The 12,575-nt window shown below is 42.1% G+C and overlaps 1 protein-coding gene across 3 annotated transcripts in view; it reads right to left on the reverse strand.

Annotated features, from left to right (window-relative positions):
- Nucleotides 1-1,300: 1,300 nt before the first annotated feature.
- The window catches only part of NECTIN3 (nectin cell adhesion molecule 3), a 126,804-nt gene continuing 115,529 nt past the window's right edge, over nt 1,301-12,575 (reverse strand). The window contains exons 8-10 of one of the 3 annotated variants that reach the window (XR_006817975.1): nt 6,417-6,479; nt 3,754-5,672; nt 1,301-2,547 (exon numbers count right to left, since the gene is read on the reverse strand). Coding sequence is in view for 1 of the 3 variants with exons in the window: in XM_046001667.1 (XP_045857623.1) it covers nt 5,493-5,672; nt 6,417-6,479 (243 nt within the window). In the remaining 2 variants the exon portion in view is untranslated. Of the gene's footprint in view, nt 5,673-6,416; nt 6,480-12,575 lie in introns of all 3 variants that reach the window. The other 2 variants (XR_006817976.1, XM_046001667.1) reach the window with 2 other exon arrangements.

Genomic DNA, 12,575 nt, shown 5'->3' on the forward strand with positions numbered 1-12,575 from the left:
AAGGAGAAATGTCAGCAGGTGTGATATCCTGAGGAATCCTGAGCAAATTCTGTTACATTCTATGTAACTGAAATTATTTTGGCAATCTTTAATTAGTCCTAGTAAACACTCTGGAAGTGGTTAGTTAACATTTGAAGAATCCCGCTGGGGATGGGGGGAGGGGATAACGTCCTCCCAAGGCTGTGAGCATTTGAAAAACTCAAGTCTCTTTAGAGGCTTCTACCACCAGCCTTTTATCTGTAGCTTAACTCCAGAGACTTTGTGAATAAATGATTATTTTCAAAGGCCAAATTACTAGCATTAAAGGTACATGGACTGGCCCAATACTGCAGGTCTCTCCAGCCCTCCCATCCGTAGGATAGGAGACTCAAGTAAGCCCACTATCCTCGGATCCCTTGATTACTAACCTATTCTGTGTCTAGCAGTTAAACAGAACTGGGTCGCCTGACACTAAACGTTCTGGAATATTACTGGATTTGCTTCTAATAAACCTTTTGCGTAAGATGCTGTTGCATTCCCCAAAAGAACAGAACTGGGACGTTTTCAAGCTTACAGGGCAGGCTGACTTGTTACAGGATGCCTGCTTGCTTGTAAACACGAATGATGTAGAAATTGGTCTAAAAGCTGATTTCAGTGTAAAGAATCGCCTGGTGAGGTTGGGGGATGAGCTGCAGCCCTCACCCACCTCTACCTACTGGAGGCTACCAGAACACCCCAATCCTTGCAAATGACCAAACTGGCCAAGTCCAGTTCACAACAATTTTCTTTAATGGAGGAAATGTAAATTCTTTTATAGGTATCATAACATTAATCCAGGCAGAGTCTACAGTCAAATAGGCTTGCAAATAGCAGTTTCTAGTTTATGAAGAACGGAAAGTCCCGGGTCCTCCTAGAAGGTCAGCAACAGTCCAAGGATGAAGAATCTTGTCAGCTAAGCACACAGCTGAGCCACTGGCAGGGACCCCGACATTTCTACCTCACTGTGGTTTTCTACCAAATTTAGCCAGTCTTCCATCTATCCCCCTCTCCCTGGGAGTTCAGTAAAGGTGGGACACAGCAAACAGCGATCAGTGTATCAAAGAACTAAGGCGGAGGTGTTAGAAGTTTGGGCCCAAATTATTCTAAACCAACTGGGATGCGGTGGCTTTAAGGGCCGGATTGTTTCTGCAGCTCCAGTTAATCTAACAGATGTAAGTCTTTCTGAGCATTTTGAGAAGTTTGAAAGCTAAGTAAAAATGAGTCTATGTGCTTCCTTTCATTTTAATGAACATTTCTTATGGGTTTTCTCCTCTGTATTTTCTTAGACCTCCACTAAAATACAATCAAGAAAACGTATTCCCTAACTCCTCTCCCCAGCAGCAGATTTTTTTTTTTTTTTTTTTTTTAAAGATTTACTTAATGACCTGAGCTGAAGGCAGAGGCTTTAACCCGCTGAGCCACCCAGGTGCCCCCCCAGCAGCAGATTGTAAAGAAGTCACAGCTGGCTGGTGATTGGCACGATCTGTGGGTGTGCAGCACAGGAGCGTGGGCCTTTCCATCCCCACAGGGGCTCCCGGAGAGGGGACGACACAGGAGTTTGGTCCTTGTCCGTGGGGGGATTCACGTAAGCGGCTTCTCCTGGAATCCCATCTCTACCAACAATTCACTAATGTAGCTGTTATTAGTAGTAATTTGCAAACTAAGGGCAACCACTGGTTATGGCAACAGGCACCTGCAATTTTAGACAAGCTTAAGAGGCTAAGCTCCAGATATGAAGCTTTCCATAAGACAAAATCGGTGTTATCGTAAAAGAAAGTGCAAGTCCCACTGGGACTTGTCTATACTTAGACTGGGTCAAATTGAAGTTCTCGTGTTACCACTGGTTCTTCCCAGGGCTGGTAAAGGTTCTAGAAGTTTAGGTTCAACATTTAATGATAATAGAGTCAGAGGCCTTTTCGGTTGGAAGAGAACTTCTAATTTCCCATCATTATCTTGTTTAACCCTCACATTTCAGAGAGGCTGGGTAAAATCTCTGCTTTATGGATAGTGGGCAACTGAGGCCCTGGCGAGGTTAGGTGACTTGCCCAAGTTTCCATGGCTAGAAAGGGGTTAGTTGGGAGTGGAATTTGTTCTTTTGGTTCTTGGCATACCGTCTGTCTGTCCTCGATACCCCAGGGAATAAGAGGCCTGAAGGAAGTTTCTATTGTGTGTAAAGAAGAGTACCAGAAGGCCAGCCTAAGTGCAGGGAAAGAGAGTACAATGAAAAACGAAAGTGACTTTCAGATTACTGTGAAAGAGAATTTAGGATAATATACATCCTCAAAAGATGGACAAAGAAATTGTGCTGTCCTTGTGAGTACATGAGGCCATAAAGGATTTACAAGGCAACTAGTTCATTTAGTTTATAGGGCATTTATTTCTTCACTATCTACCGTGTGTGTGTTACAGGGAGGTCTATCGCAGGTTAAGAATTTCATGTTCCAAGTCCAAAAAGCATAGACTTCTTCAAACTTAGAAAATACGAGAAGGCCAAGGATGGGAGAACCCTCACAGAAGAGCGGCAAATACCTGCCACTGAAGAAATAATCTCAATTAATTTTCTGCCATTGAAGAATTAATCTCATTCCTATCCCATGATGTCAGAGCAATCCTAGACAGTGCAGAGGTGTGGTGTGCAAAGAGCCCGATGACACGGCGACGATGCACACTCCTGGAGCCTGGGCTGCCTACACCCTGCAGGACTCTGCGGCTGCAGGTCTGAGAGGGAGCACGCACGACCCCCACCCCCCCAAACGATCAGCTGCGACTGTTAAGTGGGTAAGCACTCTGGGGACTTATTTCTGTTTCGTTCTGGGGACTTATTTCTGTTTCGGTGTGTTTTAGTAAACCAGTTATGGGAAGAGTAGCTAGTAGTTGTGGCTTGTAACACTCATTGACCTTTAAGGGCCTAACTTCCAAATTTAAATAGCCATCATTAAGTCGTCTAAGCTCTAAATGTAGAGATCCACAGGCTAATTTCAGGTGGCACTTTTTTGGTTGAGGGGACTGGCTGATCAAACCCTTTTAAAGCTCCTTTCTGTTCCACTCAGTATTCAGAGAGAACAAATGGGAGACACCAGGATAAACAAGGATATAGCTATCTGACCCATGTAAGGGGCCAACAGCTATAAAATCTACTAGTTCATTCAAGAACTATTGTAGCTGACAGAGAAGCTAGGAGGTTGGTGGCTATAAGAGAGCTGTCTACACCCTGAAATTTCTTTCCCGTAACTACATCAAAATGTTAAAAATTTTATAGTGGGTTCTTCTTGGTAGGGAGGGCTCTGAAGACAGGCCCCAAGGCTCTTAAAACCACCCAACACTTCTAAATCTAGCAAAAATGAAGAAATCTTTACTCCCCTCCCCTACCCAAGGTCCAAGATGAATTTTTGTGATGCTAATTCAGCAACCTGCTTCCCAGCAGGAGCCTAGAAACCATCCCTCCCTGTAAAGCCTTTTTAAAGCTTTCTAATGGAGGTGACATGGCACCACATCTCTTCCTTTGTAACACCTAGGATTTACAAAAACTGTTTTGCTCTCAAGGAGAACTCTGACCAGAGCCATCTCTCTCTTGTTGGGAAACAATTGTGAGGACTCCTCCACCTTCAGCTACACTGGTGGGATTGCAAGTGATAAAGTCAAATACGTTCTTTCCGCACCTTCTTACTAAAAAAGGGCAGTAAACTCTAACTGAGGTAGCACAGTGATACAGCAAGGAGGGTTCTTGGGATTTACCCTTTAATTCCATGTGACCAGATAGTCTTGTCAATTGCTAAAGCGCTGAGTTAGCGTTTAAGCATCTTTTCGCCCACAACGGTCGGTCCCCGGGGCAACAGGGGCAGACTGTGAGACTACTGTAGAATAACTTGGATAACTTGTCTTAAGGAGCGTGGCACCTAGAAAAAAAGGAGACAAACACACAAGCAGGAACCAGAGCAGGAACATGAATCACAAAGTATCTTTGGTATCTCATTTGAAGTCTGTATTCATATTCTCCTGCTCCCCTCCGCCCCCGAAACTTCGGTTGGAAGCGTGAACTCTTTTATTAGTACTTATGCCATTCTTTCCTACTATACAGCAAGTCCGTAGTGTTTTTCATATCTGTGACATACCTCTCACCTTCCCGAACACTCAGGAAAACAATGCTTCCCTTAAGATGTGAGGGGAGTGATTGACATTTGCGAGGGTACCCGGGCCCCCTCCTCTGCTCACACCACGATAATCACTACCTTCAATCTCAGTGAGGCTACCTTGGCAAAGGGGGTGAGAAAACTCAAGATGGCTGTTTGCAGGCACCAAAATGTTGCACTGCTAAGTCAGTCACTACACAATTCGATTTTTAGCATCCCTTCACTCTTGTTCTTGACCAGGTAAAAGAGGGTGGGATCAAGGACATGATCAAGGACAACATGGGGGTTGAGCATACAGGCCATATTGAAGTGGCACTTTAAAAAAAATTTTTTTTTTCACATTTTCTACCTGGCTTTTAAGAGCAGGAGTTATTTCATGGTGATTTTCCAGCAGGCTTTTCTGAGGTAGGTAAAACTTGGATGAGAAGCAGTCTGAAGAAGCGAGAGTGCAGCGGGGAGCCTTAGTTTGACAGGAATTTCAGAAGGCAAAGCTGAGCTTGTCATATACAATACTACAGAAGAGAGGGACAGGGCTCAAGTCTGTCCACCACTTAGACAAGGCTTTTAGAATGGAATAGGCGGGAAACGGGCTATTCTGGCTAGGAAAGAACGGAAGTGTGAGATCAACAGAGCAGAACCTTGGTGAGCAAGCAGCTAATCCAGACTAGGCAGAGAACAGCACAAAACATGTATCCCTCAGGACCTTAGAGATCAAGAAAGAACACAGAATGCAGTTATCATAAGACTTACAAAGCAACCAACAGGCTTGAGGGTTTCAACTGCTTTTTTGTTGTCGTTGTTTTTGTTTTTGGATAAAAAGCAAATTTTGCCTCTCTCCTCAGGCCTCCTGTTTGCACAGGTACTGTAATTGCATTAAGCTGTTAGGGAAAGCCAAATCCCAGTGAAATAATTAGGGAGATGGATTCTGAACTCTTTTTTCTGCTCATTTGAGTTACAGATGAACAGGCTGGCCTTCTTAAGACCCAGCCAGGTTAACAGTCCCAGCAAGGGCCTTTCTTTCTGGAGAATCACTGCTGCCATCACGGGCAGATGTTCTACGTTTAACGAACATGCCGTCGTAGGACAAATATTAGTGGTTAAACACTATCATCACAGAAACACACAAGCTATTGTCAAGTTCACAAACACAGCTGGTGGCTAAGAAACTCTTAAGGAAGGAAAGAAATTGGCTCTTGGCTCCAAGCCATTCATCACGACTTCTGATATAGGTAAACTGGGATTGTTTTATATGAGAGGGAATAAAATGATAACCGTTGACCTCAGTTTCTCTCCCCAATCTAAGATGAAACGTTTGTCAGGACATCCACCGGAAAGAGAGGGAAATCACACGTAATGTTCTCGCGGGTTGATGTAGGCTCTCTCGGGCTCGTTGCTTTGACGGTGTTTGCCAGGACTCCGGTCTTGGTAGCGTATCTGACTGTAAAGGGGGTACATCTGCTGAATCCCATCTTCCCCCACGGGGCTCTCATCTTCATAGTCCAATCGCCTGCTATTTAGTCCATTCTAAAAATTCAAATATTACTTACATTAGCAGAGCAGCTGTTTGCATTTTCCTAGCACTTTGGTAAAAACAGGCAAGAAACTGAATTCATTATCTCCCGTGTCTCTGATTCATTATCCCACAAGCTACTGAAAGGCAAGGTAAAGTCCAACAACTTATCATTTTCCAGTCCTGAGTTGCTTACAATATCTGAATAAGAGTCGCAGCAGCTCCTCAATAGAAAGTTATGACTAACGGGAATATAGTCAATTTCAGGTTTCAAAATTTGGAACCAGTATCAGCTAAACTAGGGAAGAACAAGGCTGTGAACCTCTGGAGTCCCTTGGCAGGCCTCAAGCTGGGGATGTGTGGAATTACATCCAACAGCCAAAACAAAACCAAAAGAAACCTCAGGATTCAGTGCTGGGGAATTAGGGAAAAGACAGTGAAATGAACTGGTATTTGACCATATGCCCAACATAACTGAGAATCAGAAATGCTGTCACAGCTGACACCATCAAATGAACCCCCAAGACGCTGCTCTGTGGCGTCTCTGGTACTAACCTTCTGCCTGGTTACTGGTTTCATAAAACTCTATTACTTCTAAGATGGGCAAGCAAGCTCAAGGACTTTACAAAATCATACTACGGATGTTCAGATAGCAGAGAGGTGAAAAAAACAATTTTCATGGAAATCAAATGATATTTTAGTAAGTATAATAATAAGTCCACCTGGGCAGACCCCCACAGCAGGACCTCGTTACTTACAGAGTGCTGGAGACTGCCAACCTCCCTTTCTTTAAACTGAGTCTGCAAAGGCAAGTGTTCGGTCTGGAGGAAGAAGACAGAACAAGACAAGCACTTTAAAGCACCAAGCATGCAGTGGCACACATCACCCAAGGCCATGAAGATGCCTACAGCCTTCATGTCTTGTCAAATGTATGCCAACTAAGCAAATGTTCCATTTGAGGAGGGGACAAGTAAATGTATTTCTTGAGTTTGTCTCTCTCTCTCCCTACTCCAGATCTCCCCCTACTCCAGACTTCTGGAAGGAAGAAAACATACAGAACATCTCCTGCAGAAACTCTCATGCAAACTTATATACATCTTACCTGGGGGGACGACTTTGTATGCAAAGAAGGTTTCTTACCTCTTCTGCAGAAGAATCTGATACTTTTTTTTTTTTAAGGTTTTATTTATTTATTTGACAGAGACAGACACAGCGACAGAGGGAACACAAGCAGGGGCAGAGAGAGAGGGAGAAGCAGGCTTCCCACCAAGCAGGGAAGGAGCCCGATGCAGAACTTAATCCCAGGATCCAGGGATCATTACCTGAGCCCGAGGCAGAGGCTTAACGACTGGACCACTCAGGCACCCCAAGAATCTGATTCTGTGAATCAGCTAAAAATGACTTTGGGGTGTTAATGAAAAGTTATTTTTTGTCCTTATCTATAGATACATACATATGGTCAACCTTCTCTTCTTGAGAGCTACTCTCTGCCTCCCATCCCCTGCAGACCATAAAGGGGATTCCTCATTTTCAAACCTCACCCTAGGAAAAATTCCTCTCGGCTTCCCTTTGGCTTAAAAACGCATCCTTACCCTTCAGTCCCCAGGTCAAATATTAGCTCTTCCAAGAAGCCTTGCACAAAGCATATATTATCGCAATTATTTGTTTATATTTGCTTGTCTCCTTCACTAGGATTGAGGGTGCTAGTTGGAATATTTTACAAACATTATCTCATTCATAGTCTCTCTACAAATTCTACAAAACGGATGTTTTTATTTTACAGATGACTAAAATTGAGGCTCAGAGTGGTTCAGTAAAGTGTCTCCAGTCACACAACTGGGGAGTGATGGATTGTGATTCACACATGACTGTCTGAATCCTAATTCTATATTCCTATATTCCCTGCCTCTAGCTCAGTGTCTGGAAAATAGAGATGTTTAGTAAAACAGAAGAAGGCCTGAAAATCCCAGCATGTAGGCATATCTATCAACATGTCCTCCTTTTCAATGCCTTTCCCCCCATGTTGTCCTTTCAGCCTGGAAGGTCTGCCCCTTAGTCTCTGGCAGTTGAAATACTATGCCATCCATCTCAGCCTGGCTGGAGTCATTTTTTTTTTTTTATTCCTACAAGGCCCATCAAAATTAATTTCTTTACTCCTAGTTTTCTTAACTTTCTTGTTTAGATCTCTATCATAGCACACACTATTGATCTATCTGACAACATCTGTACTTTTTTTTTTTTTAAGATTTTATTTATTTGACAGACAGAGATCACAAGAGAGAGGAGGAAGCAGGCTCCCCGCTGAGCAGAGAGCTCCATCCCAGGACCCTGGGATCATGACCTGAGCCAAAGGCAGAGGCTTTAACCCACTGAGCCACCCAGGCGCCCCATGTACCTTTTGACCCTAGTGAAGAGTGAGAGCCTTTCCTGGCCATTGTCCTCCAGCTCCACACCCTAGCCCGAGCAGGAAGTCAACAGTTAACTAATGAATTTAGTTAACTAAATGATTAAGTCTTGATATCCCATGTTAAGATTATCCAAATTATAAAGTATGTCAGACAAATTCGTTCCTTTTATCACATTCTGCATGATTCTAGGGTGCTTTTCACATGACCACGTGAGATGGACAGTACATACTGATGAAAGCCCACGGCAGGGCCAACTTCATGGAGTGTGACCAGTCACACGGAGCCTTGTGTTTGGGTCTCACTTTGGGCTTTAATGCTCAGTGGTTGTTGCCATCTCAGATTCTGTGTTTTAAGTGGTCTAATGAAACAGTGGAGCACCACTCAAAGGTGTCCTCTCCTGCTGCTTGTGTTTGACTTGGTTCTTGGCCCTCTCGTCCTTACCCTGGTGTCCCAGATCCCCCTTGCTTTCCCCTCTCTGTCCCCGTCCAGTGACTGTGCTGTCCTCTGCCCTGGCAGGGGCCTAAGTGCTGGTACAGGGAAGGCTGGGGTCAGGACTGCACAGCCCCACATCATGGTATTTCTGGCAGGTGACTAGAGGACACATGTCAGTGAGGACAAGTCTCTCACCCTCATCTAGGAACCTGACTTCACCGTCTTGACATTGGCTGGTCCTGGTCCAAGGAAAATAGGGAAAAAATACTTTAAATTTGTTTGCTGTTTATATGATCCTGGTAGCTATTCTTCCCTTCTATCAATATAGGTAATTGAGAAATTATTCTACATCAGTGCTTTTATCTAATTCGACAAGAGACAGGCAGTTAGAAGCTTCTGTGTATAAAGGGCAAGTACCTTTCTTTCCACTGGTGGCAGAGTGTAAAAAGCAAGGGTGCAGTCAACACTGAAAAGAGACCATGTTCTAGAAAATGATTATAGCCTCAAGAGTTCAAGAAAATATTGGGTTGAATATGTGCTGCTCTATGTTTATGCTACAAAATTCCAAATGGCAAATTTAATATGACCAGAATATAAATTACCATCCAGATTTTCCTGAACACTCAGGGTCATACTTATATTTGGTCATTATCTGTGAAAGACAGCAACAACCCATACAGGTTTGGAAGCCAATGTTCACCATGGGTGGGATGAACCACGCAGCAACCTGAGTAACAATATAGCCAGTAATATATTAATAGCATTAGAGTGTTACAGGGGCAAGGAAATCTATTTCGTTTCAATAAAAAGACACTGCAAAGAGCCATGGCTTTATGTGTAGTAATAGCGTTGTTACCTTTTTCTTAAGAGTAGAAGATGCATAATTAGCCAGAAGAGGTACACAGGAAAATGAAGGACAAGAAGAGAGACTTTCTAGAACTGGGCAGGAAGAAATGGTGCCTAGACACTCTGAATTAACTGCACTTGCACTGAATGGACGACAAGCATGTGTGTAAGGTCCTCTTCTCTGGCCAATACTGTAAACTGTCACTAACAAACCACCATCCCTCATGGACGCCCATGTATTTTGTAATATAATATTAAACTGGATTCTATGGAAGGAAGTACCACACATCCTAGAAGACAGCCCTGCTTTAGGGATCCGGGGTTATGGAAAAGTATGCTGCCCTTGCCTTGGCATTGTGCAGCCCTCCGATGTCTGACAAGAAACATAAGGAATTTCATTAATCTAATGGTGGGTGGGAATACGTGTTCTATTTCTGCACTCCCTAAACTACTTGAAATGTTGAATATCTGACTTTAAAAAAAAGTTAATCACCAGTATATTGAAAAGTGTCTTGTGTAATACCTTACTTATATTTGGTGCTTAGTATATGCATACTAAATTAACTTACAATATTTTAACTAAAGGATACACGGCATATATTATTCTATTAGTCTTACATTTTTTTCTCCCAGAAAGCGTTGAGCTACTCTGAATCCCTAATACATAGTTTGATTTCCTCCCTGGTGTGTACTATCTTGTAACAACTTCTACTGAGCTACAACCCATAAGCACTTTCTCATTTCTTAAGTCATGTAGATTTTCTAGCTCTAATGCTTCTTCCTTATAATAACAAGTGATACGTTGTTTATTTCTGCTTCCAGTCATGATGGAGAACTAACACCACACTAGCCCTCCTGTCACGAAAGACACACTATAAAACTGGACAAAATATAAGAAACAACAGTTTTCAGACACTGGATAACTGTGCTGCACACAGCTGGGATCTCAGAGGTGGAAACACACATGGTGATCCTATAATAACCCTGGCGACTGATTTTTCTGCTGATCAGGGAAGAGAAAAACCCAAGAAGAGCACAGAACCTTGCTCAGCTGCAGGGACAGACTTCAGCACTCAGGCAAGCTGAGCTGACTGTAATCTGTGGGATGGGGTATCGAATAGAAGGCAAATCCCCATTGGACATGCGAGATATTCAGTAGAGGCCCCAAAGTCATGCTTTAACAGTAAGGCTAAAATATCTCCAGGGTACAGAGTATTCTAGAACAACCCTAACAAAGCTTAAAAACAAGCTTCCAGAAGAACAAGTTGATCTTAAAGTAAATTAACCGATGGCCAAAAAACAACTTGATCCTTACTAAGGAATGACAGCAAAATTCAAATAATTGACAAGGTAACATTCACAAAATGTCCAGCATTCAATTAAAATCTACTGAACCTGGGGGGAAAAAAAGGCAGGGAAAAAATTAAGTCAGTAGAAACAAACCCAAAAGTGACAAATAGGGAATTAGTAGACAAGAACTTTAAAACACTTATTATGAATAAGGATAAGGATATAAAAAAAATATGAGCACAATGGGAGAACCAAAAACTATGAAAGAACTGAAAATAACTTCTAGGACTAAAGAAATACAATATCTGAATTGGAAAAGTCACTGCAGGGCCTTAACGGACACCATAAAAGAAAAGCCCAATGCACTTGAAGACAGAAACTATCCATACAAAGAATAGATGGGGGAAAAGCTTAAAAAAAAAAAAATTAAACATAACTTTAGTGATCTGTGGAATAACATCAAATCTACCATTTGTATAACTGGAATCTAGAAGGAAGGAAAGACGGAAAAAAATATTTGAAGAATTGCTAAAATTTTCCAAATTAGATGAAAAAAATACATCAATAGCTCTAAGAAGCTCAATGAATTCCACCAAGGGTAAACATAAAAAAACTATTCTGATACATGTCACACTTAAATTGCTGAAAACAATAATAAAGAAAATCCAAGATGTGGCCTGAGGAAAAAGTAAGACACAGTAGGTACAGAGAAATAAAGATAAGAATTACATTGGCCATTCACCAGAAAAAAAATGAACTCAAGCCCAACCATGACAATAAGTATATTTAATAAGAACAGACTAACCAGGGCACCTGGGTGGCTCAGTTGATTTTCTGCCTTCACCTCAGGTCATGATCCCAGGGTCCTGGGATTGAGTCCCATGTCTGGGTCCCCAGTCAGTGGAGACCTTGCTTCTCCCTCTCCCTCTGCCTGTTGCTCCCCGTTTGTGCTCTCTCTCCTTCTCTGTCAAATAAATAAAATCTTAAAAAAAAAAAAAAGAAAAAAAAAAGAATAGACTAAACACTGCAATTAAAGTCAGGGATTTGGGGGCACCTGGGTGGTTCAGTAGTTAAGTGTCTGCCTTCAGCTCAGGTCATGATCCCCATGCCCTGCATCAGGCTCCTTGCTCGGCAGGAAGCCTGCCTCTCCCTCTCTCACTCCCCCTGCTTGTGTTCCCCCTCTTGCTGTGTCTCTCTCTGTCAAATAAATAATAAAATCTTTTTTAAAAAATAAATTAAGTCAGGGATTTTCAAACTGGGTAAAGAAGCAACTCAATTAGATGTTAGCTGTGTGAAATGCATTTTAAATATTGATATAGATAGGTTATAAATAAGGAATGGAAAAACACGTACCAGGAAAGCATGATTCACTAAAAAGAAATTTAAACTGGTGTGGCTATAATATCGAAGTGACTACAGGACAAGGAAAGTTACCAGAGATAAGAATCTTACAGGGGTGCCTGGGTGGCTCAGTCAATAAAGCATCTGCCTTCAGCTCAGGTCATGATCTTGGGGTCCTGGGATCGAGACTTGTGTCATGCTCCCTGCTCAGTGGGGAGCCTGCTTCTCTCTCTCTTTCTTTCTATTTCTGATTTTGAAATCATAACAGAGTTTAGTGAGTAGTCGGTAACAAAAACATACCTGGAAAACTCAAAAGTGTTTAGAAACTGAACAATATACTTTCAAATAACTCAATGGCCAAAGGAGAAATAATAAGGGAAACTAGAAAGTGTTTTGAATGGAATGAAAATGAAATTATAATATACCAAACTTTAGAGATTTTGAAAAAGAGAACTGGTTAAGAAAAAGTTTATAGCTTTAAATGCTCATATTAGAAAAGAAGAAAGTCTCAAATTAATAACCTAAGCTTCTTCAGGAAGCTGAAAAAAGAAGGGCAAATTACATCCAATGGAAGTTGAAAGAAATAAATAAAAAAGAGTG

The sequence above is a fragment of the Meles meles genome, chromosome 4 (assembly GCF_922984935.1).
Source record: "Meles meles chromosome 4, mMelMel3.1 paternal haplotype, whole genome shotgun sequence".
Taxonomy (NCBI): Eukaryota; Metazoa; Chordata; class Mammalia; order Carnivora; family Mustelidae; genus Meles; species Meles meles.